This window comes from Rhipicephalus microplus, chromosome 3, assembly GCF_043290135.1.
Source record: "Rhipicephalus microplus isolate Deutch F79 chromosome 3, USDA_Rmic, whole genome shotgun sequence".
Taxonomy (NCBI): Eukaryota; Metazoa; Arthropoda; class Arachnida; order Ixodida; family Ixodidae; genus Rhipicephalus; species Rhipicephalus microplus.
The window spans coordinates 199475649-199501080 of NC_134702.1; the positions used below are offsets into that span (position 1 = coordinate 199475649).

Sequence of the window (25432 nt, forward strand, 5' to 3'; positions counted from 1 at the left end):
TTTTTTAGGACAACTGAGCAGACGAAGCAAAATGAATGCGAGTGTAATAAAACTGCCTTTCATACAGTGATCTCTAATGTAGAACTTCATGGCAAGTTGTGCCTCTTCTATGAACTATATTGTCAAACCATGTTATGTTTCACACAATTCAGTAAATAAAAAAGAATGCAAGACAGGCATATCAACGCTTATATTGTTCCGCCCGAAGTTCAGTCGTAAACCTATGTGGCATTGATGCTGCGATGCGGTTACGTCTCCCTTGTGTTTTTGTGACAAGGCCAACTTTCTCGTACCCTACGCAGTTCCCCTATGGTCTTTCTAGAAAGAAGGACATTCGTCGTGATATCTGACAATTTTGTCGTGAATGCTAGGTAATACTGGTGATAAAACATTTTTTCCTGTCTTGAATTCTGACATGGTTTCTTGTTGTGCATCCCACTGACAAGCGGGATAAATTTGCTAAATGGTGGTCACGAGGACTATGGCAAGGATATGCGCAAACCTGTGACACATGGGTTGCTCAAAGACTGGCCGAGGGTCCGTGTATTAATTTGACCACATTCTTTGAAAAATATGACGCGAGAGAAACTGACTAGACGAAGATGAAGTCTGGCTGCCGACCATGTGGGCATCGGTCAGTGCGCTCGAGGCGCTGCCAGCGGCCGTGGCAGTGCAGGTTACCGAGGGCGGCGAATCGGGACGTGCGATCCTCCAGCCCGTGTCCCGTGCATCGATGGCCCAAGTGCTTGCGCATGGCCGTTACCTCGCAAGAGATGCACAACCGTTGTCCCTCGCGTAGCAGGTTGAACGACTCCAGAGCCTCACAGGCCTTGCGTGACTTGGTCACTTCGAAGAGCACCACGTACCTGTGTGGATGAGAGTGTGACGAATGTGTGAGTGGTTGACTATGAAAGTGGGAATGTATGCAGCCAATTGAGACTTTTATTCTTGTTCCTCTAAAATTAGGAATAGATTTTTGGTCATGCATGTGGTCGATGATTTACATCTCTGAAGATGTGCGTGTTCGTACGCCCAGCCGATTCGAACACGAGGACCACGTGTCAGGCCGCCTGACTTGCAACAAGGAATTTATGGTCTGCACCACCGGTTCCTCCTCGACTTCATGAAGGAAGCACAGCTGAAGAATTTTGTTTACATATTATTGCCATAGGGCCAGCTTATGCAATAAAAAAAAGACCACGTGGAGTGATGTTGGCTCTACACTATAGTGGACAAAATAAAAAAAAGATGGCCATGGCTTATTTTGAGTTTACGTTGTCCGGACTACAGAAATTCAAAAGCGATGTGTGTACTCTGAGCGACCCCATCAAAATTTGTGTGGCGATAAAACCAGTGCATTTGAACGAACCACAAAGGATGCACATATAATACATCAGACAAGTTACAGGTATAAAGAAAAAAAGACTGTATTCTCGAGAGAAATAGATGTTTAAAAAAATGTTCAGCATGTAGAGCTAAATATATAAAGTTATAGTACCCTTTACGCAACAGGCACCTTCACTTTAAGTGCTGCAATTTGATGCATTGTCGCGCCAGCAATGTACAAACATGATAATAGAACCTAATGAAGTTCTTGCGAACAATTTACTGATGTTGAGTCATTATAAAATATATACTGCTTCGTGGTAATATTCATTGTTGAAGGTAACGGCAAGGTCGTCCTACTCTATGGGCTGTTTGCTCGTATTTACATCCATGTTCTTTAGCAAGGAAAAGACGAATACTTTGCTGCGGATGGGTTCGTGGATCTTTACAAGAACCTCGTTAAGGTTGTGGGGGTACGGTGGATACTCATCCTAGTGAGTATCTTTCTCCCGACTTTCATCTGACTTAGACAGTTTCTCTGCGCGGTCAGTACTTCTCTGCCATTAGTTCTGGGTAGGTGATATATAGTCTGAGTTCTAATAGCTTTTGGATTTCTGTGCTTTCCAGTCGCCCTGGGACTACCTTGTAGACAATCCTCATTTTAGACTGAATTTTGCTTTCAGATTTTTTTTAGCACGTGGAAAGGTAGACTATACGCTATGTAACTCAGAAAAAGCGTCTTTAATATTGCAATGACGTCTCCTCCCTTAGCTAGCTGATCGAGGGTGAAAATCCACCCAGCCATGACGCGACCCAGCAAGCCCGTGATGTGGCGTCGACCCGGAGCTACAGCTTGCGCTTCTGAGTCACTTATGAAAGTCGGCATAGACAGTGGAGCCTTGGACGTGGGGCCACTCTCATCGAGGTCACGACCGGCTTTCCCCAGCTCTTACGAATAAAGTATATATACTTCAAGTATATACTTAGTTCACTTCGTACTTGCACCGCTCGGATTCATCATATGAGAGGTGCAAGGACGAATGTCATCAAATGTAAGGACGTGAGGTAGGATGAGGAATTTAAGTGAAATGCGTGCTGCACGCCGGTCCTGAATCGATGGCCTGCTAAGTACATACACGGCCTAGACGGGGAGGGGCGCGCAAGTTGCGTTCGAATGCCGTAGGGACACGGGGCACACTTCGGCTGCTTCTACTTTTCGGTGTGTGGGTTGTTGCACTGCTGTCGCTTCTCGAAAATGAGCTCAGTGGCCTGATTCCTCACAACTATTAGTCCAACTAGGCTTTCCTCCACTAGACCAGGGAAAGTTGCGACCCTGAATTTATTAGTGCGGTTCGTATTCAAGGTTGTTTTTCAAAATGGTCTTCATAGCACGCTTCGTAGCATGAACGAATAAGGTTCACTGGACTAATACGTATGAAGCTTGGCAAACACTGTTGTACCAGGGAACTGAAAAGAGAAAATCGGCGCCGACTTACGGTTTCGCGGTGGTGTTGTTCTCCTTGCTAAGCTCGCTTTTGGGCAAGTACTTGAGGTTCTGCCGGATGTCGTACGAATCATTCATGGAACGCACCGGAGAGAACGTCACGGGCAGCAGCAGTGCCGTTTCTGAAAGAAAGGAAAAGCAACAGTGAACTGGCGTCGTAGCCGCTTCTTCAATAAAATCCCGATTCAGAGATACCCGAAACTGCGAGGAAGCAGCCTAAGCAAGCAACAAAGTCCAGTATTATTTCTTTTGTAAGCGTATGCAAGCACGTTTGTGAAAAAGGAGAATTTTCATCTCTCCCTGTTTCTCATTAATTTACAGATTGCGTGAAATGCGAAATGTTCTTTCCATGTGATATTTTACCACAACTTTTTTACCTAAACGTATCAAGGCATCTTTCTTATAATAACTGCTTACATTAATGAAAAAAAAAGATTCCACACAAGCAGTCAGTCATAGAACTGCCAAAATATCCACATGCTTTGCCTAAGAAATATCTTAACTCTCTTGACACAGAGCGTAAGGCGTAAGAATAACACTTGGGTCCACATTTACGAAACTTTCTTAGGCTAAAATTTTTCGTAAGAGAATATTTCAGCCGATTGTTCTGCGGAACCTAAAGCGAAACCAAATGACCAATACAAAAATGCAGTTGTGACAGAAATGTCGGGAATTATGGCCCCTGTATTACTGTGCTGTTGTTAGGCTCTGCGCCATTAAATCTCAATGCTTGGCCATTTGTAGAACGTATAGAGCATTCTTGCACTCACAGTGCACCTCCTTTGATAAGCTGGCTATTAAAAAAAAAAGGTGTGCTTCGTTTTCGTGTTCAACCGAGTTATTGTTTTTTTGTTGATTAGTAATAGAGCTTAGGGAGCTTGTATCTTCAAGTCATCACTAAATTTTCTAAACACCGGGTTCCTTGCACAACCAGCTATTATCCGCAACCGTCAACGTGTGTGAACAGGGACTATGAAGACACCCTAAAGAAGGGCACGAAGGTCGACAGCCTAGTGATGTAACAATAGTTTCGAAGGGGCTGTGCAAAGTTACGTTGGCCACGTTTGAACATTGGCACGGAATTCTCACCCTGCGGAAGAAGTTGACTGAAGATTAAAGCCAGTTACAGCTTTCATGGCCAGCTTTGCTAAAAATGAGCAAAGCCGTAATGTAAGAGCCGAAGTATTTTTTAGCGAAAATATTAGTATTTTTGTCGGCGCCGCTGGGCGTCATTGTGTGGTGGAGTTCTTAGATGTGTTTACATTACAACCGATACTAGCGGCTAGTCCACAATGTGAATATGAGTCCTGCTTGTCCGTCAGAATTGCTCGTCAGCGAACGATTTTAGCCCCGAAGCAGGGTGAGGTTCGGGGCATTGATCTCTGTAGACATCTCCCGTGCGTGAACTATTCGTGTGACCCCCAACGCTGCACGCCAGACGCCGTCGTAACCTTACTCGTCTCGAGACGCGAAGCAGGCGCCAATGTCAATACACTCGCTTCCAAGGGACGCACTCCTGAGCACTTGCACGCCGTCCTCGCAGGACCGCATCTGCGTCGCCAAGCTACGCCGCACGTGGCAGCAGTAAACGTCGTATGTTTACCCTCGCCGCCTTCCGCGTATATTTGATTGAGCGCGGGGGATGCGCCGAGGGTTGACGGATATCGCGTCGCGAGGTCTTGCACCATGACGCACGCGGAGGGGCGAAAAACACGCATCCTCTCTTCCTCCCTTTCTCGCCCTGCGTGAATAAGCCCGGAAGAGGCGCACCCGCTGAGAGCAGTCTGTAAATGAAATATACGCCGTGACGTATGCAAGAAACGACTCACTGGCTTCGGCCTTTGACACTTAGGAGTAGACTGCGGCCTACGGGCTCGAAAAAACACTCTACACACTCCCGAACCGCTGGTAAATATTGCTTAACGATCGAATATATATACGCAATTATTTGTGCCATACGTAGTATCCATAATGCCCCTATTGGGAACAGCTTGAGAGCCGCAAAGCTTTGTGTCTAGTACTGAGCCTCGAATAGCAGTATACGCACTCAAAGTAAGACAATATAAAATAAATACACTGAATTTAAGAGCGGCTTTTGTAGGAGAAACATAAAGAGAGCGAGTACAGGGGAGATGTAACATGGGTGAAAAACAATAGAAGAGGTGAGCGGCTTATGAAGGATTCCTTCTCTCGTTCGAAAGAAACCCTGAAGCCAAACGCCGCTAATTACTGTGAAACCCTAGGAAGGGCGTAGAGTAATAAGGCAGCTATTTCTGTTCCTAAAGTTCTCACTGCTCCATTTACTAAAGCGTCAATAACGCCCGTGTTTGACATAAGCATGTACGTTTTCCCCGTCAGGAGTATTACTTTGTTAGAGAGGATAACAAACTTCGTGTGCAACATGCGCACTACTTTTTATGCGCTTTATTGACTTCGTGCTTGTTGCGGCAGTTGAGATACGTGTCTTTTGCAGAGAGGTGCGTCAAGTTGCTCAAGCACCATCGAAGCGCAGGCGTGACGTGCGATCGTGCGTGAGCTCTTCTACGCGATGGCACCTCACCACGCGCGGCGCAAGAGTCGGCCGGAAACGTCCGAAGAATTTTCATCAATTTTAACATAAAAGTGTTTTTCGCCTGGGTTCAGCAAGACTTTAATGACGTATTTCAGTCACGGAAAAGACGTCGAAAATACACACGCTTAGAATACGACCGTTTCCATTAATGGGAGCCGAACCTACGACCTTTCAATTCGATACAAGAGTTGGCGGCTGCGCTGTTCACAGTGCCACGATCACTTTTTTTTTTGATGCATGGAAGTACTCCCATTCACCATGCCATTGTCAGACTTCAAAAACGCGCCTTTATATCTACCATTGTCATCTCACAGTGCTCTTGCTAAAGTGAAGTGTGCATCATGTCCATGAAATCCACGATAAGTTTCTTGAAAGAGGTCAATTCTTTGTTTCCGTCCCATTCAGATAATTTCGAATGAAAAAGTGCAATTATGTCGACACAGACCACTGTCATGTGGCGACCACTGCGATGTGGCAACCTCATCCACAGCGTCAGCCTCACTCATGCCATCCATCCATAGCTTTGTGACGCGCGTCTGTCATGTGCTTCGTGTGGCCGTAATTACGCTTTCCCAACTCACTCTCGACCCGCGAAAAATCTCAGTCGGCCAATGGGAAATACACAAAGCCCGTTCCGTTCCCTCTAGTCGGGCTACGGTGTTCAATTATTCTAACATGCCGCTAGTGGGCGACCTCAGCCCTAGTTCAACGTCCTATCAGTGACACTCTTCTGCTTTCACACCGCTTTCTCCAATTGCGCTCTCGTCGTATAGCTACCACAATAATGTATGACCACAATGGTTTGTCTAGCCCTTAGTCATAGGCGTTACACGTTGGGATATAAATGTACCGCCAAACATCAACGGGGATACAACCACAATAAACAATTGTATAACTGTCAAACGCGGGCTCTCTCATACTGAAAACATGCAGCTACTGCTGGAAGAACACGTTTCATATGACACCAATTTCTATGACGAAGGTATCAACCAACGTTTTTAGTTAATTATAACGATTGCTTCTTGATTAGCGTGGTTAACTGTATTATTTTAGACCTTGCCTGTTTATTTCATTCTAGTTTTCAGAATTGCCAGTCATCTTTTAGTCCTGTATGAGTGCTCTATTGTGAGCGTTACCACGATATGCGAGACCTATAAATGTACGACTAGCCTTGCTCCTAAAGTGCTACCCACTTAAAAGTGCTGAACGCACTCTCATACCTCCCATAGCTTTTTGTATGGAGACTGTGTAAATCATCATTTTAGGATTGCGAGCTCTGCAAGCAGCTGACGGTCAAGATAGAGCAAAGTAGTTATCGACAAGCGCAAGTTACGGATACACCAGTAGATGTACATGAACGCAAAAGAGATTGCATGAGTTCAATATGCGAAGGCACTGCTACTGTGTTGTCCTTAACGCTTCCATGGGAAGACTGTAGGTAACATACCTCTGTGGATCTTGTCCTGAGGCTTGCTGTTGCACCGGTGTCCATAGCAACCACGCCTTTGGCGCAGCTCACCGCAAGACAGACCCCCGTTCCGTGGCTGCTCCAGGATGGTGCGCTCACGACCCATGCCCCCAGGTCCGCAGTCGGTGTCACACTCAGACCACGGGCCCCATTCAGACATGTGGCAGTCCGACACTATTAGCAAATGAATAGAATCACAGTTTATTGATGAGCCATTAGCTGAGGTCGCACTGGCTGACGCAGAAGATTTGAATCACATTTATTATTCATCCTTTGTAGCTTGTATATGCACGTACCACACATCCGATAAAGAGTTATTTCAGGATAGCCACAAGGTTGACGATAAAAAATTGTTGAATTTGAGAACGCATCACAGCGATGCTAACTTACCTCACCTACAGCAGCTCATAAGCTGGCATATTTCCTCTAGACTATTCATATCAATGCTTCTATTGAGTTACTAAAAGCTAGGGTTGTTCGTTCCGGTTCTGTTTCTGCTGGCATTTAAAGCTAACATTCACTTATCACAACGCCTGGATAGTTATTGAATAGCACATTTCAGTTGTCTACTCATACTAGAGTCCTTTATAACGAAAATTAAAGCAAAGTAAAAAAAAATCCTTATACACAGAAAGACGTTTCGAAGCCAAAGAGTGTATAGCACAAGTTTTCTTATAAATTAACATTTACGGCAACTATGTAGCAGGTGTAGCAGGAGTGAGCTGTACGTGGTCGAGTTTCAGCGATAATTATAAACCCGAGCGAAGCAGCTGTCATTAAAATCACTCTTTTGTCATGATTTCAGCTCAGATGGGCAAAACGACCTTGCAACGAAAATGGACGCCTTCATGCTTATATATGGAGGTTATAGAGTCGACAAGTACTGCTGACTGGGTGAGTTGGTGCATGATAGAATGCTATCGCTTCAGCGTAGCTCCGTTTGAGCGTGAAGAAAAGGTGCTACTGTATAAAAAAAGGAACAAACTGACGTCAGTATTTACGCTCCTTCTGTTGTCTAACTTTCCCTTCTTGACTATACCATCTTTTTTTTGACGCTTATGGAGATTCATAACGAATCACATACCGATAAGAATGACTGGTCGTGAATATGTGTGTGTTTGTTTGTTTGTTTGTTTGTGTGTGTGTGTGTGTGTGTGTGTGTGTTTGAAATGGCCTCTGAATAAGCCGCACGAAGCGAAAAACCCTGCTCCGCTTCGTGACGGAAGAAGTTGCAAAACTTCCATCGTGCATCCATAACCCCTCAGGAGCACGTGCACAGTGGCAACCGTGCCTCCGGCAGTTTCCATCAAGCAGCTGCTCATTCTGCGGTTACAGACCCTCCGCCGTGGGGTCATTAGCCGCGGAACCCTTCTGGCACTCCGAAGAGGGGAGGCGTCCGTTTCTACGCACCTTCTCCGCACTTTCTTTGCCGCGCTTGTAGCACACTTAATATAGTTGGAGCGATGCCAGACACGCGACACGCGGTTATCTCTGTGCGTGTCCCGAGGCGAGCACGCGGCTATACTGGGTCGCCGGTCTCACCACAAAGAACACCCGTTATGTGAACGAACTGCAGAGCCGGAGAGGGATTTCCTCGCCCTCCTTGTGCGTAGCAACTGTCCTTGAAGAGGCAGTCAGTGAACTCTGCTCTCGAGTCGACTCTCACACCAGGCCACACCACGCCGTCTAATGACAGCTAGGTTGAAGCGGCGCTGCGGCGATTCCTTTGTGCTTCAGGGCATAACACAAGTTCCACCAGGAGTGCTTTTCTCTCGCACTTGCATTCTCTTCGTGAAGGAGAACTTCTTTTTTTGAGGTCTCTCCCCATTGCCCTTGAGACAGAAATTCTTTGTATTAGGTATGTTCCCTCCAACGAAGCAGCAGGGAGAAGAAATTGAAAGGGGTTCTTAGCCTCAATTGTCAACGTCCCTTGGTTACCAAGTATCCACATGTTCGGTGTAGTATTTGTGTTCTGCGAAGCGCAAACGTAAGTTGAAAGGCCCAACCGGTACAGAGGGGGTTTGAGCTGAATCAAACAGATTGTATAAAATGTTGCTGCTGTAGTTCTTGACACACGCACTTTGACAACCAAAAACTCTGATTGAAGCACCGGTTAACTAACGTATAACAATAGAACAAAGAGTTCAGTTGGTCAGTAATTGAAGTGTTTGATGCTACAACCTGTTTTTGAGCACGTTTCACTTGCGTCAACAAACAGTTGATTCATACCTCTAAATAAAGGAAAACACGTGCCACATTTTCAGCGTGTCTGCATGTGTGTGTGGGAAGTTGTATTCTGTTTGGTGAATAATACAGTGTTGCGGATAAAAAGTACGCAAATTCTGTGACGTTCATATGGGCCACAAGGAAGCATGTTGGCGAACTTCAATAACTAAAAGAAGCGTATACTTAAGGGCTCGTTTTTCTGTGTTCTTACACAATATAATGAGATCTAACAGACAATAATACCGAAGAAAGTATAGGGGAAATTATTAGACCATATATATATATATATATATATATATATATATATATATATATATATATATATATATATATATATATATATATATATATATATATGCGTGTGCAGCGTAACACAGAAAAGAATAATATTACAGACAATACAGAAATCAAGAATAATTTTTCACAGACTACCATCACCTCTTCATTTCTCGTCCACGAGATGCTGATCAGTTTTAGGCCAACCGTGGTATATACGAAGTTGTGTGATTGTATTCTTGAGCTATGTAAGACTCATAAATAGTTCATTAGAGTGACTTGTTAGAGTTTACACTCTATTGCGTGTTAGAACATTTAGCCAAGAAGAATACCACCAAGCAAACGGATAACTGGTGACGTTGCGCATGCTCTATTTTTGTGTTTTTTAAAAATCTGGCATTGTGGTGTTTTGGTAAAAAAAGCGTGGTCCCTTAAGCTTCAGCCTTAAGAGTTAACCGCGATAGCGGTATCTAGTCCCCATAGTACGCACCTCAACCACAGAGTAAATACTTCTTATTCTATGATGTTATTAGAGAAGTGTAAATCGTGTACTACTACAATATAATCGATAAAACTGAAACTGGCTTGTGTCAGTGAAGCTTCTGTATATGGCTCTGTTCTGTGTAATGGGTAGCATGCTTTAAGCCACGCGCAATTATGCTTGTGAAGTGTTTCCAAACTTGTTATGCACCCAATACGGGTTCTCAAGAAAATGCGCGCAGTAACGCGAGTGTCAATTGTAACGAATGGCCAACTATAAACCACGAAGTTATTATGATAATCACATGTTCTGACGCCCGATGGCAATGTACGCTCCTACCACGCAATATTGCTATGACATTGCAGGTTACATTGTGAAGCCTGCAAGCAGGACGCACGTGTACGCAAAGCATGAACGTTATTTTCCCTGCATTTATAAGCAGAGGTAGTTATTTTCACCGTACTTTGAAGCAGCCGTGTTACGCGACTGGTAACAAAAAAAAAGTGCAGTCGCGTGGCTGTTAGATATAACACGTGCTTTCCACGTAACGGACGCGAATGCGATCCTCACTCGGACCCGGAAGTGCTTGTTTTATTTGTATCTTTCTTTACGTTTCGCTAATGCACAGATGATGATTTTTCAATAACAACCAACTACACTGACGCCGACACACAACGACGACACCGTAATTTATGCAGAACCAGCCGTTTAACGCTACCGTGTTAATAAAAGCAGCATTATCCTAGCACCACCCTTTTCCATTGGTGTGTTTTATGCTGAATGTTCATTCTTTGTGTCGGCCCATTTGTTCACATTCTGCCACAGCATATTAAGCAAGAACTGTATTAAAAATTTCCTGACGTCTATCTTAAAAAAAAGGAAATGCGAAAAAGCCCCGGTTGCTGATTATCCTTAAGGCCGCTGCACATATATACAAAGCTTACGAAGAGTCGGCTGTAGTGTGGTGAGGTATCATTCAAATAACAGCAGATGGTTCCGATATATTTTGAACATTCTCGTGTAGTTTGACATGATTCAAACTGTGGGAACATCAAATGTTTTGCGTTAAAATTTCACTACATTTGGATGACCAGTTCCGCTAATAACATTTAAACTTGAGTTAGAGAGAAACGGGAAATTCAACAACATTGGAAAATTGTTGCATAATCTTGCCTTTATTACATGATGAAAAAAAAAACAGCTGACAATGCATAAATATCTTGACGCGTACTAAATATTATTTTTTACATGGAAAAATGCCAATTCTATGATGTAGCAACGGCTCATATTGCTAGTTTCAATAAAAATATAATGCTTAAACTTAGCTTTTTATTCTGTCCTGTATTTCAAGTATGGACCAGAAGGTGGCGTACCAGTGGGCCAGAAAGACACTGGGCTTCAGCTTACTTTTTCATACTTTTAAAATGGGTTAAGTTGTCATCGAAAATGTTCTCACCATCTGCTGGCAAGTGTGTTTTTTAATGCAGTGCGTGATATACTTACCGACAAAAGTTTAGGTAGACTCCTGCGCAAACACACTTTCGATATCTACTTATGTTGCACGATGAGGTGCATGTGTCCATACTCCTCTGTTCTAGTGATGCACGGATATCCGTACAATGTCATATGAACATGTCAAGGTTTATAATCAGAACGCTTCCATATACTGCCGCAAGCCTTAAAACGACCACTATATGACCACGAGATACACGACAACGGATTCTAGGAGACTTCAGCTCATGCAAGCACCAGTCTCACAGTACAAATCTAATGCACATGTATACACAAAGTATTGATGATTGATGGATTGATTCATTGATTGATTGTTATGTGAGGCCTAACGTCCCCAAACCACTATATGATTGTGGGAGACGCCATAGTGAAGGAATCCGGAAATTTCAATCATCTGGGGTCCTTTAACGTGAAACCAAATTTGAGCACTTGGGTCTACAACATTTTTGCTTCATGGAACATGCAGGGGCCGCAGCCGGAATTCGATCTCGCGACCTGCAGGTTGGAAGCTGGGTACCTTAACCACTATAGACTATCGTGTCGGGGCACACAGAAAGTATTATTCTCCAAAAGCAAGCCTATAGCGAAAAAAAAAAAGAATGCAGGTGTGGAATCCTTAAGGAGCTTTCACAAATAGATCGTTTTGTGTTTCTTTGTCTAGCTCTCGTTCCCCGGTCAGAGTGAACAATTTCTTGCCGTATAATGCAAACTTACGACGCAGTTTATCATTTTCACCTTTCCATGTTCTCTAGACCATGTCATGTGACTTATCACTTAAGATAGCACAGCGAATAAACCAAATAAATCATCGTTTGAAAGCAAATATAATCAAAGGTTTAGGCTAAAGGACGCAAGCAAAGATGGCATGAGAATTGTTGGGGGCGAAGTTCTTGTATATATACATGGTGCGTAAGCACAACGGTCGTAGGAGATAGCATTGATATGAGCAGTCCGTCTCACAACAAGGGTCAGCTTCACTGCCTTTTAAGTTTTTGCATATAGGACGCACGCATGACTTCCGTGTTACAAAATACATGACGTGTCCTCGTGATAGCATGTTCTTGACACCCTGGTGACATGATGGTAAGTGATATTCGGATGAAGGAGTTAAGAAGGAATAAGCTGTACGAATACGCCTGTACGTCGGCCAGCTGATTATGTATGCTTTAGGCGTTAGCGAAGCGGTAATACGAGAGTGACATTCGTATCAGCAAGAAGTTTGATAGCACAAAGCTAAACTTAACAAATTTTACCCGAACTGCTGAATGCAATGACCTCGCTACAGAGAGCGTCCTGGCAAGCATTGCTGTTCAGAAGGCAGTGCAATATGATGCAGGGAATCGTTTTATATTTTTTTGTGTGTGTAGATGAGTATAATGCGACTTTATTTTTCTGCTCGAGAGTTGTGCGTGGAATTTTTTCGGTTAAAGTTGTACTTATTTTTTCTTCTTTTTTTACTGCTATATGACTGTGTTATATTGATCAGAAGTGTAGTAATTGATTTTCGTGTACCCTTTTGCATTTGTGAATGACTTTTTCCGCTGCTACTGTATGGGTGGCACGGCCCAGTCAGGCAATGTTTGCTTTTTGCCGTGTCTTCTTGGATACTTTTAAAATTGTTTTTGATAAACTAATAAAGAAAGAAAGAATAAATTTACCCATTGCTAATTTGCTTGAATTGTGTAGGTTGCTAAATGTGCGATGGCAGTTGAATAATTTGAGCAAAACAGAAAGCTGATATACTTTTGACTAATTGAAATCTTGATTCAACGTTTCACTTGATTAGCCAGCGGTTCAATTCAAATGGCTAAGCGCATCAAGACTCTTACACTTAAAAGGAAATGGGGAGTGCTACTTCCGACTGACATCCATAAAAAACAGGCACGCGCCAGATATGCAGGTACTTCACTCATGAGGTATAAGGACCCGCGCTTGAAAACATCGTCATGATTTTTTTTACGTTTTTTGTCGCTTGTATTACTAGGGTTTACGTGCACGCGGACACAGGGTGACGAATCAAAGTGTTGGAGGAAGTTAATAAGCCATAATGATTCTATGAAAAGTTGTGGTGTTTCTGTGTTGAGCACTAAAGCGTAGGTTTGATTCCCGGTTGCTGCGGCCGCACTTTAAAGCAGTGCAAAAGCTGAGGTGTCCCATCCAAGCTTTGAAGCCTAATCGACAGCATCCACCACGGCGTGTCTGACGTTGATGCTTTGAATATAATTTTTTTAAGTTGATATGGAAAATCACTTATTTCGCGAAAATGTTTTCTCAGAAACATCACATGCCTGATAATTTAATCTGCTAATTAAACCCCACGCTTATTTCTTAGCCATGTCGCGGCTCGTTGTTTTAATGTACGCTTTTTCCTTTGATTTTAATAAACGGTTAATTTCAGTGGTATAACAGCATCTGCGGTAGCGTAGTTTGTGCACTTCAGTTCCGGCAAAAAAGAGATATGTTACTCTCATTAATTAGGTTTAGCAGAAGAAGGCCCACGCTGAAGTGTAAATGCAGCAACGTGCTCCAATAACATGAACAACTGATCATTTATTGAGCAGCGCACTTTTTTATGTTAGTTCGACAAGAAAGGTGAGCCGGTCTGACAGCGTGATCGGTAATAGCACTATAGTCTTGATTTTCGCACTACTGATTATCGGCTTTATGGCTTGGTGAAGTTCTGGGTCTGAAGTGTATATTATACAACAGTAACGCTGACACAAGGACAGCGTTAGGGGCTCGCTCGTGGACGAATTGTAAGCATGTCAGTTTTAAGATTAGTATGTATGTTACGGGAAGAGAGCTATATTTATGGAATACAACCGCATAATATGCATGAGGAATAACAGAGGCACTGATAGCATTCTTTTTTTTCACTTTTTTTTTCTGGGAAGTATGTCTTCAGGGTTTTATTTACCCCCGAGATAGTCCAGTGATGAGGAAGCCTGCCGTCGGGTTGTTTTATACCCGCTAGCAACAGTTTTGACCTCGAGATCGTAATATGAGGTATACGCGCTTTGGTCACGCGAATGAACAACCATTCATTTTCTGCTTCTTCATGCGGTTGTGATTGACAAACTTTGGGTTCATGCGATCTTACTGTACTTTATTTCCAGATGAAGCTTTAATGAAGTTGGCGCTTCAAACCAAGGAACCGTGCATTTTGCATGGTGCAATAAAAAGTGACGAAATGACTATACCTCCACACGACTCCTTGAAGTCGTCGCAGCAGTCTCCGAGCTGCATGCAGGCGTGGTCGCAGTAGCAGGACTGCTCGTCGCGCTCCTCGACCAGGGCGTTCGGTCCGCTGGTGACGCCGATAGAAGCGTGGGTCATCATCTTGCGCACGACGCACGAGGCGTCCCGTCCAGGGCAGCACATGCCCGCGGCCCGGCACGAGCCGTCGCCGCGGTGTCTGCGCTCCGGGGCGCCCTGGACAGCCTGGCCGCAAAGCAGCAGCAGCAGAAGCCAGAAGCCGAGGGCCGACCAAGTGAATGAGCGTGTCATCCTGCTATCGCTGCTGCTGCTGCTCTGTCGGGCGTGTGGTGTTTTGTGGCTTCCTCGGCGTCTGTGCCCTCACGGCCAAGGAGGCGGTGTGTGGTCGCGGGCTAGCCGTTGGGACGAAGACGTCGATCACCCTCCTCCTCTTCCATATTGTCCTCCTCGCCTTTCCGTTTGCGGGGACGGCCTGGAGAGGGGGCTTAACTGTAGGGGGTACTTGTACGCGCATGGAAGGGGCGGCTAACTTCACGCTGCTTGCTTTTTGCGAGTAGAGTCCCGTAGTGTCATCCTTCCCATCACTTTCGCTGCAGCTGGTCGCCCCGGAGGAGAGCATACGCGATGGTGAAAGGGAGCGGGGTCTTCACCACTCCGAAGGAGAGTGCCTTGCGTGTTGCAGTAAGCAGTTTGTGTGGTTCGCCGTAGGGGTGTTGGCCGTACGCCTATGGGGCCATTAGCGAGGGTGTTAAGACAGCGGGTGGCCAGTGCGGTTTCGCGAAATCGGCGCAAAGGGCGTGTGGCACCAGACTTCGCGTAAATAGGAGCATCATATTCATAGAATCGAAGGCCAAAAAAGAATGTTAGAAGGTCACGCTTTTTTTCTCACTGAGGTTTAATAGGAAACTGATTCCACAAGTGAAAACCTTGTAAACAGACACGGCGATGTGGACATCAACCTTCCATGACTGAGGAATAAACGAATCATCCACAGCAAAGTGTAACGGAGTGGAATTCGAAGGCATGTTTCGCTTGCAGCGGTTAGGTGTAATACCAGTGATCAATGTTGACTAGCCTGTAAAGTGAAGGAGAATTCATAAGCAATTTCTACCGGAGTCCACGAAGGAAAGCATATATCTGTACTCATTTACAGATTATCCCTACACACATTATATTCATGTTTACAAAGGCTATATATGAAAGCGAAATAATTAAATGGCTACCTACAAGAAAACCAGGAAGATCAGTCAAAAAGACCTTTATTTAACGGAACATAAGCACGAATAGTCTTGTTATTGCCATCGAATATTTACGCTTATGAGCAGGAAAAATGGAATTATTGTTTCTCATATTGACGAGAGTGGATCAGCAAATGCTGCGAGGAAATGTGTTAGCCTCCTCTGTTGGTGAATTTGAAGGTTCTCTTATTTATTTCACCGAGGAGAAAGAAAAGCCAATATGCCACCTCTAATGCTCGCTTCCCATATATATGTATTCTGAAGGAGTCTAAACTCGAGCAAAATGTAGCTAAACTAGCCATTCCATTTATTTGATAACCAGTTTGTAGCCGCTGTGCAATGAAAAAAATTGTTATTTTGCAATGAGCAACAACATTTTGAATCAACAACAAATATGCGATTTCCGCATGTGGACATCAAGTTTATCGCGCATGTTAATGGAGTTCTACTCGGAGTATGACTATGTTTTAGGGAACCCCGTGGAAACGGCCATCATCGACACTCTAGAGGAAATGCATAATTAAGCTGCCAGACCCGTTTAGGAGAGGTACAGAAGGAAGGAGGGCTACATTGCAATGAAGGCAGAGCTTGAAATAGAAATCCGTTATTCCCTTCGTAATAAGCGTGTATCAAAATTTTTATGTCCACTTTACAACAATAGAACTGGTACTAAAAAGAAAACTCGCTTAAAGTAACCTCAATACATCTCAAAGCGCATTGGCTACGAATGTGAAACTCTGTAGTACATGGCAAAATAAAATACACACAAATTTTTTGTGCTAACAAATAATTAGATGAGGAGGCTGACCGAAAAATAAGTGTAGCAGTACCCCTCTCCACCGCGGTAACGTCTTGGGCAGTAATGGATCAATGAAGAATAACGAGTAGAAAAACACAACCTTTACACTCTTGATTGATCTTCATTCGTGAGCAGTTCGTACACTCATAATTAGACAAATAAATGAGCGAGAAAAATTGCAAATCCTACGTACAGTGGGAACCGATGGTATCCGAAGCACGAGTGAGGAAGGTTGATATGCCACTTTAAAATCAGCACAACGTTACGAGGTGGACAGGCGTAGTACACAGTAAACACAAGTGGAAATGTTGTGCGCACCGACTGATTTAGTTAAGATGCACGTATGTTGTTTACAGTCGCGCAGCGATGGCACCATTAACGTTCGCGATAGCAGCAGCGGCACTGATAGGCTTGTAATTTATACCATACATGACTTCCATGTCATGATTATTGTATTTGTACCTGGTATTTGTGTTCGTTCTCCATTCGTGCCATGTATTACCAAATTTGGTATCTGCGAAGCTAGTGAAGCGGCTGCGAAAGCATCATGAGCGTGCTCTTTACACGCATGTCATTGTCATCAAGTTTGCACATATAATATACCTTCGTTATTCATTCACGTCTTGTAATACCAAATTTGGTATATGTGAAGCTAGCGAAACGACCGCGAGCGCATCTTGAGAGAGGCATGTAGTCATGTTCTTACATGACACACCCCGGCACGGTGGTCTACTGGCTAAAGTACTATAGGCTGCTGACGCGCAGGTCGCGGTATCAAATCCCGGCTGCAGCAGCTGCATTTTAAATGGAGGCGATAATGCTGAGGGCCCGTGTGCACAGATTTGGGTGCACGTTAAAGAACTCCAGATGGTCAAAATTTCCGGAGCTCTCCACTACGGCGTCTCTCATAATCATATGGTAATTTTGGGACGTTATACCCAGCATATGAATCCATCAATTACATGATACGAATATCGTGATTATCATATTTGCACCAGTCATATACCTTTTCATCCATTCACGTCTGATAATACCAAGTTCGGTATATGTGAAGCTAGCGAAACGACCACGAGTGCATGAGCGCGGCTTGTAGTCATGTTCTTACATGGCACGCATGTCTTGATTTCCACATCAAGACGTATGACTTATGTTCCGCCCTGCAGTCATGTCATACCATACCAGTTGTGCAATATGTCCTGTGAACGAAACCACCGCAAGAGCAGCAAACATGTAAATCACGACATTCAATACGTACATACATGTCATAATTTTCATGTTATGGTTTCGAAGTTCTTTAGAGGCGGAGTCCGGGTGAGTCGAGCTCTGAAAAGTTTGGTGAGTTTAGTCTGAGTGAGCCTCAAGAGCAAAATATATTTCGTAATTGAGTCTGAGTGAGCTTCAACATATTTGCCGACATACGACAATAATACAACTTTCATGGAGCGAAGTGAAACTTGAAGGTAAACAGATCTGGAAGTTAGGTTAGTGTTGTAGTATAGAGCACAAGCTGTGTGGGGCTACTTCCGTACGTAGCAAGAGTGATCACGAAAGAGACTAGGGAACTAAGGATGCATTTGGTAGGCTGAGCACAGTATAGGTGTCAGATATTTACCACAACGGCCAAGCGCATAAAGAGTGCAATATTTGGTTAGGCACTTGAAAACAAAAAGTGGGGGAGGGGGACAAGTCCTTAAGAGGGCAGTCGGGGCCTGAACTTAGAAAAGAAAGTCTTTTTCCCCATTCTAAAGAATCTTGAGGCACAAACGTATTGTCAAATGTTTGCAGAGTATGAATCAAAAGTCTTCGATGATCTATTTCTTGTCGCAAGTAGACAAGCATTCAAGGGTTACATTAGTGTACAATCTGCAATTTTACCACACTTTTTCATTGATCCAGATTTTAATATTGCTGGTATAATTACCCAGCTTTCAGTACCTAAAATATGTCGTCGATGGCTACTCTGTTTCAGTGCTACAGATATTCTGCAGCTAACCGTCAAATAAGGAGATTTCTTTTTTGTTTTTACGTAGACATTACTTGCACGTCTTCCATTCAGCAGGGCCACAGCTTGTTGCAGAATCGACACTTGAGCTAGTTGGTCGACTCGCGTATTCGTGCGCCTTAGCTTGTTATTAGCTCTGATATAAGCAAACAGTGACGTGCAGGCGAACCATGACTTGGCAATGTGTGCCATATTGCTTAACAAACAACTCCAGCAGGAAGTTTGCTTAGTGCAATAAAATGACGTCCGGATGAACTGTTGACGTACTTTTTTTCTAAATACGTGCTATCTATAAGTATTCATGTTGGGATGAACCTTTGCGGCAAGGTTACGGTCTCTCATATGTTTTTAGCGATAGCCTGTACTCGACACTTCCCTGTACTTTTGTTCAAGGGAACTTAAAAAAACAATTTTACTAGTTAATTGGCAGCAGGGTATGCACTTACGAAGAAGTGTTTCCAAACGTTTCATCATGCCAGCCTTGGTATATTCCCGCTCTATTAGACTCATGCTCCTGTAAGACGGGGACGCGATACGCCTCAAAACGCTTCATTGGATCAAATAATGAACCATGGCTATCACGTGCATCCACTGCAGGAGCACTACATGCATGAAATGCGCTGTTAAAATTCAGAGTGCGTGAGAGTGCAAAAAAAAGAGAAAATTCGCACAGCACACCCGCAATTGTAAAGAACGCTACATGAGTGAACCATTTACGTGTCGCACCTTCTCAGCATGGTCGCATTCTTGTCTCTGTACGTAGGGCGTCTTCTGACCGCTCACGCTTTCGCTAGCCCAGCGCGGGCGCGTGCATCGGGATCATTGTAGCTTGACGACTATAGGTGGAAACCCGCGTGTTTTTCCATTTAGCGGATGTGGTTCCATCAGCCCTCAGATCTCGACGCCGTTGGAGGGGCATCCCTGCCGCGATGAGCCGCCGGCGCAGACTTACGCTGAATACCCCTAAAGGGCCAAAAGACTTAAAAAAAGAACGGAAGAGATCCTCCCACGACGATTACACATACGACTGTATGTTAGAGAACAAACGAGGGAGTAATGTTGAAGGTTGGTCATGAACGAACTAAGGGCGGAGGCTTGCGGCGTGAGCACCGGCGGGCGCTTGCAAGGCCAGCACAGCGAGGAACGGAAGAAGGAGAGAAGTGCACTAACGCTGCGCGCACGCAGTGCACTAGAATAAACGCGCCGCAGGAAATCTCCGACAAAGCACAGAGTACAAAAAAAAAGCGCAGCGTACGAGAGGAACTCATGAATGCACGGGAGTCTCATCCGGCCGCTGTTCTTCAGTCAGGACCAGGCGCCGCTAAGCACGCCCCCATATGCGCGCCACAGACGGGGGATTTTCTTGTCGCGGTGCCGGCAGGAAGAACGCTCGGATGCCGCCGGCGAGAGATGTTGCGCGTGCCTCGCCCCCGCTCAGACAGTCCCCCCGTGTTGTAATGCGCTTTGCTTTGTGTGGTTTTGCGGGGGGGGGGGGCAGGGTCTTAAGAGGTCCTTCTTAGGCTCCCTTCCCTCGTTGATTCTCCGCGGGCTCGTGTTTACTCTAACGGCCGTCGCCACGGCGGCCAAGCTGGGTGGAACCGCTGCTGGATGCATCGCGCACCGCAGCGCGGTGGCGCTACACGTTGGTGGAGGGCTTTCGCATGTATTGTAAACAGGGAAGACGGGTCAAGCAGAGTCCATCAAGCAGGATGCACAGTTGTCGAAGACTTAGTAAGCTTTGGCTGGCCGCAAGAAGGTGCGCGAAAAGCCGAGGAAGAAGGTTCGCTAAGAGCTGGAGGCATTGACTGCTCTGTACAATTTACAGCATGAAAGTGTGGCAAACAGAGATGTAGACGCATTGCATACAGCACTGTATTGTTTTATCTGAATGTAACGGGGACCTCCTGCAGCATGTGACACATCAGGTCACAGTTGTTGTTGCATCAGGTGCAGTTGTTGTTTTTAATTTATATCAATGATATTTCGGTTGGTATCTCATCATCTATCCGGCTTTTTGCCGATGACTGCATAGTCTACCGGAAAATTAAGAGTGAGCAGGATTCCTCCCAACTTCAAAATGACTTGGTGCGTATTCATGACTAGTGTGCAACGTGGAAAATGTCTTTAAATTTTAATAAGTGCATTAACCTTTGTTTTTCAAAGAAGACAAAGAAGATCGAATTTAGATATTGTATAAATGGTGTGCCAGTTACCACGAAGACAACTTACAAATACCTGGGTGTGTTCTTTTCTTCTGACTGTTCATGGAATGTACATGTTGATTATGTTTTCGCGAAAGCTGCGAGGGTGTTAAATTTTATTCAGCGTAACTTACGATGTTCGCAACAGCGACTTAAAGAATGTGCGTATTTGACGTGTGTACGACCAGTCAGAGTACGCCTGCGCTGTGTGGGATCCGGCGCAGGTATATCTTAGTGATAAGATAGAAAAAATACAGAACAGGGCGGCAAGGTTCGTCCTGGGACGGTATCAATGGCGGGAAAGCTCTACTGCTATGAAACAAGAATTGAATTGGGAGCTGCTTTCATCGCGTAGAAGAAAATTGCGAATAAAACTTTTATATCTAATATTTAATATAAAACTGGAATCAATAAGGATATGTATTTACAGACGCCGTATTATTTGTCAAATCGAATTGATCGACCTTTTAAACTGAGGGAATACCGTCCCAGGACTGGAAATATTGCAAATTCTTTTTTTGTCAGAACAATACATGAGTGGAATGAACTCACAAGTGTACAAGTGTCTGCTGTAAATGAAAATTTGTTTCTTTCGAATCTGTAACCCCCCTGCTATAACGCCTTCGGGCGCTGCAGGTATACTTCGAATAAAGAATAAAGAATAAAGGTCACCTAAAGCATGCTCTACCTACTTGATATTGACTCGCATATGGGTACTACCTAAATGATAATAAACCAAAGATTAAACTTTATTTCGTTTGTCCGTAGAAGTTCGCGATCACCGGCAATATTTCAGAACCATGTACATACGCGATTACTGTTGAAGGTCATAAAGTTTGACACCAATGTTGCCCACATTACTCATGGAAACTGTCCCGTAAGTATTCTTTTGAATAATTCAACATTTCACAGTATACCTCCGTATCGGTTCAGCTCAGTCGTAACGTAGAGAGATCTCATAGAAAAAAGTGCAGTAAACTCGTTCTATTCGTGTTCACGCATATGGAGGAAATACTTCTGCCTCATTGAGGACTTTCTGCGATGCGTCAAACAAGTTACGATGTGAAAGTCTATGTTCAAAAGCCATAGTGAAATCAGAAATAAATGTACATTCTTAGAAAAATGTTAGTAATCAGTTAGTAAACGCATGTGTTTACTGTAGTTCAACATCTCTGGAGCTACTTGTAAAAAGATAGAGAGGCTGTCTGGCACGCAAATTTTAGGAGCCTGGCTATAGGAATGATTATGATTGTCGAGAGTTCGAGCACCCAACTTGAACTAATGCCAAATGAATAGCCGCTACTGTAATAGGGGGCATATAATTATTAACTTTTTTGTGGACAGAGCTTTCATTTGGCTGCTTTCTCAAATGACCGCAATATAGACACCTATGTTACTTTAATAATTATTTTGGTTAGCAGGAGCGATAAATTGGTGAAAGAAAAGTTATACGAAGTATTCAGAATCGAGAAATAGGAATGTGTGCGTCTAAATGTTTTATTGTAGCAAGAGCTCTTGCAAGCAAATTGTACATTGCATATTATTTCGACTTGTTTCAGCAAGTCATTATGTGTTTTAGCTTATTGTTCACCTGCGTAACCTTCGTCGTTTTTTTTCGCTGCAGAACATGCTGATACGGAGTAGCCGAGGTAATATTAACCTCAACCTCTCCACAGCAGGGCAGTTACAGAAGAATAGAAGGCTTTGACTTCAACAGAAAAGTCAACAAAGGAAGGATGAACCATATCTTTCCAATCAGTAGTGTTCAACAGCTGCGACAGAGGTGCGTTCTATTGATGCAGAGAGAAGAAAAATAATAATACTTAAATGCTTTACATATTTTATACACTCTGGAGCAACATATTCACCATCGCGGTACATTCTATAATGGCACACATGTGAAGATCTATCGCCCTCGCCATTCGAAAAGCAATAACTTAGTATTTTGCCTAGAATACTCTTTGTTTCGCAGCGCAATGAGCAACAGAGTATTCAGGATTTCATGACCAAGTTCTTGCTGAAAAAGTTGCGTTGTATTTACATATTGGTGAGTATTTTTGAGCAGCCATAGATGCTGTATGCTAAAATAAAAAATCTCGAAGTAGCATATAAGCTAGCAAAGTCGCATGCAAGTTAAATGCTACATAACGCAATTTAACACGTGAATAACATTACCAGAACACATGCCATTACAGCATATGTGCTTGTGACATTGACATTGACACAAAAGAGCACAAACAATCGCCACGCTGTGCAACACACACGAAGTTTGACACAATATGAAAATATGAATTCTTTCTGCCATTGACTGTGCGATGGTATTTTGATTGAGGCAAAAACTAAGCAACAAGTTCGTGTGCCCCACCCAACCTAAGGAGACCAACTACTGGCATGCGAACTAATACCGTGCTGGTCATTAGGATAATTGAAAATAAGTGTTGAGCACATAATAAATAATAAAAAGATGAAAAATCGAGGAAACAACACCACGCTTGGTCCCGTATAACGATAAAAAAGGATGATTGAAATTGTCGGTACAAAGATCGTTTTCTGAATTTCCTTAGTTGCATTTTATTTACGTGCGCCGTATCGTACGCAAGTCGCGCCCTCTCCGAATCACTCTCTGGTCATGCTCCACGCACTTTTCTTTTTAATTCATTATGATTGTTCATTGCAGGTTCTTGTGAATAATGCACAAACGACTGTATCGAGTCCGTTGCACATGCGACTAGAGCGCAAAAACGATTCCCTTTATAGCAATGCTAAAATGTCATATATATGTATAAAAAACACGCTGCAACTTTTCTCTCTCATTCATTCTCTGTCTTTTTAGCGTAGGGAAGCGTTGACTAGCAGGCATGTCGCGCACTTCCGCAGCCACGGCCTTCATGCAACTATTCCGCTTCATGGTCTTAAAGTGAGAGCCTTAATCATCCTAAACTGTGCCCGCGCTGTCCCCGTATGAATAAAAAAAAAACAAAAAGCAGGCCAACCTGCTCGTATACTGGCTTTTATTGGAGGGCGCCGAAACATTTTTAACCACGGCTGGCTCCTACGTGGGGCCCGCTGCTGCTTGAGCAATTTCCGGCTACACGCCCGCTTTGCTAGTCCCTTCTGGGAAAGACAGTGATTCAGTGTCACCACTTCATAACAACACCCATTTGGCAGCTGCGCGCTGAAGTAAGCCATCGCGGGAAGTTAAGCCCGACTTTACTCGTGTTGGTCAATTCAGCACTGTTGACACTCTACGGACGATCGGTCTGTGGTATACACTTTCACCGTTCAGTGAGTAGAGAGAGGATGGGTGATTAGGCAGGCGAGCATCACGTTCATGACCTTGCTCAGGACGTGGGTGATCTTCAAGGGCAATTAACCGCCTCGACACTTGCGCCTCATTACGATCATTAGATGCCGAGCGAGGACGTCAAGACGGGCTTTCAAAGAGAGTGGCGACCCTCAGATAGGCGGAAGTAGTTTTGGGAGAACATTTTCAGGGAAGGCGCCTTTACGATGGGGTAAGATGCATTATGTGTATATCTCACACTGTGGTATTTACAAAAAATAACTCAAACCTGCCCTTGGCTTATGTAGGAGGGGCATCATGAAGGGACGACAAAATTAAATAAACATTCAAAACAGTGCGAAATGTTAGAACAAACAATACAACCTGGTACGTAACTCTAAGCCACAGAATACTTTTAAAAGAGTTGACTGTTGGGCAAGTTGGCGCTTGAACATACAAAACCATCGTGAGTTGCGCAACTAAACCGGACGCACGAGAAGAAAACGACGAGGTGTGCGCCTGTCCTCGACCGTTCTGGTCTGTTCCTTCTCGTGTGTACTGCTTAGTTGCGCAACTCAGAATGGTTTCTATAATAGAATAATTTGTATTACAGTGCACCAGATCAATATTCGAGTAAGACTTGACCACTATATGTGGTAATAATTGGGCATGACACATAATAAAACAAAGTTGTTATCTGAGCAATTAGTTGAGTGCTACGTTGCTCCACTATCGTTGTTAGTTACAATGCGCACCTCGACAGCTGTAACAGCTCTATCCATTCTTTGTGACACACACTTCACAAAACTTACAAAACAGCAAGCAAACCTACGTGTTCACAAGTTTAATTTTTTAGAGCGTATTTTATTACCTTTGTGGCATTATTTTACTAGTTAAAAGCAAGTAAAGCTTTTAGAGAGAGAAAGAGCTCGATGAAGATGAAGGCTAAAAGGTTAACGAGATATGAGCCTCAACATTGGTATCCAGCACTTGGGGTGGAGAATGGGTCAAGAAATAGGGTGTGGGGAACAGAGAAAGAAAAAAAAACGAAAAAAATGCATGTGCACGAAGGAGAAAACAAAAACACACGCAAACACTTAGCATTCAAAGAGCGTTCTAGCTAGAATCGTTCAGACAGGTCAGTCGATCACAAAAAATGCAGTAGCGCTTGTGAAGCCTTCTACTGTGACATTGCGTCTTGACAGATATGTTAAATGTTTTGCTCCAACACAGGTTTTTTGTCTGAATTATTGATCGCGTCGCGAAAGTGTAGTCACTGTGCACTGAATTGTGGACAGTCAGAAAATATATGTCCAATAGTTTCTTTT

At 43.8% G+C, this 25432-nt stretch overlaps 1 protein-coding gene across 1 annotated transcript; it reads right to left on the minus strand.

The window, feature by feature from the left end:
* Positions 1 to 243: 243 nt before the first annotated feature.
* Positions 244 to 14963, minus strand: LOC142804090 (somatomedin-B and thrombospondin type-1 domain-containing protein-like). Its single transcript, XM_075890660.1, has 4 exons — positions 14566 to 14963; positions 6850 to 7044; positions 2823 to 2952; positions 244 to 866 (listed from the first exon to the last, which is right to left on the minus strand). The coding sequence occupies exons 1-4, from the start codon at positions 14870 to 14872 to the stop codon at positions 593 to 595; spliced, it is 906 nt and encodes a 301-aa protein (XP_075746775.1). The 5' UTR covers positions 14873 to 14963; the 3' UTR covers positions 244 to 592.
* Between the last annotated feature and the right edge of the window lie 10469 nt (positions 14964 to 25432).

What these genes read in the sequence shown, in the direction of transcription:
- LOC142804090 (XM_075890660.1), bottom strand. Translation starts at nt 14,872, where the DNA reads ATGACACGCTCATTCACTTGGTCGGCCCTCGGCTTCTGGCTTCTGCTG. An exon ending in CTTCAAGGAGTCGTGTGGAG is followed by an intron (nt 7,045 to 14,565) that starts GTATAGTCATTT and finishes ATTTGCTAATAG; the next exon opens with TGTCGGACTGCCACATGTCT. An exon ending in AACAACACCACCGCGAAACC is followed by an intron (nt 867 to 2,822) that starts GTAAGTCGGCGC and finishes TCATCCACACAG; the next exon opens with GTACGTGGTGCTCTTCGAAG.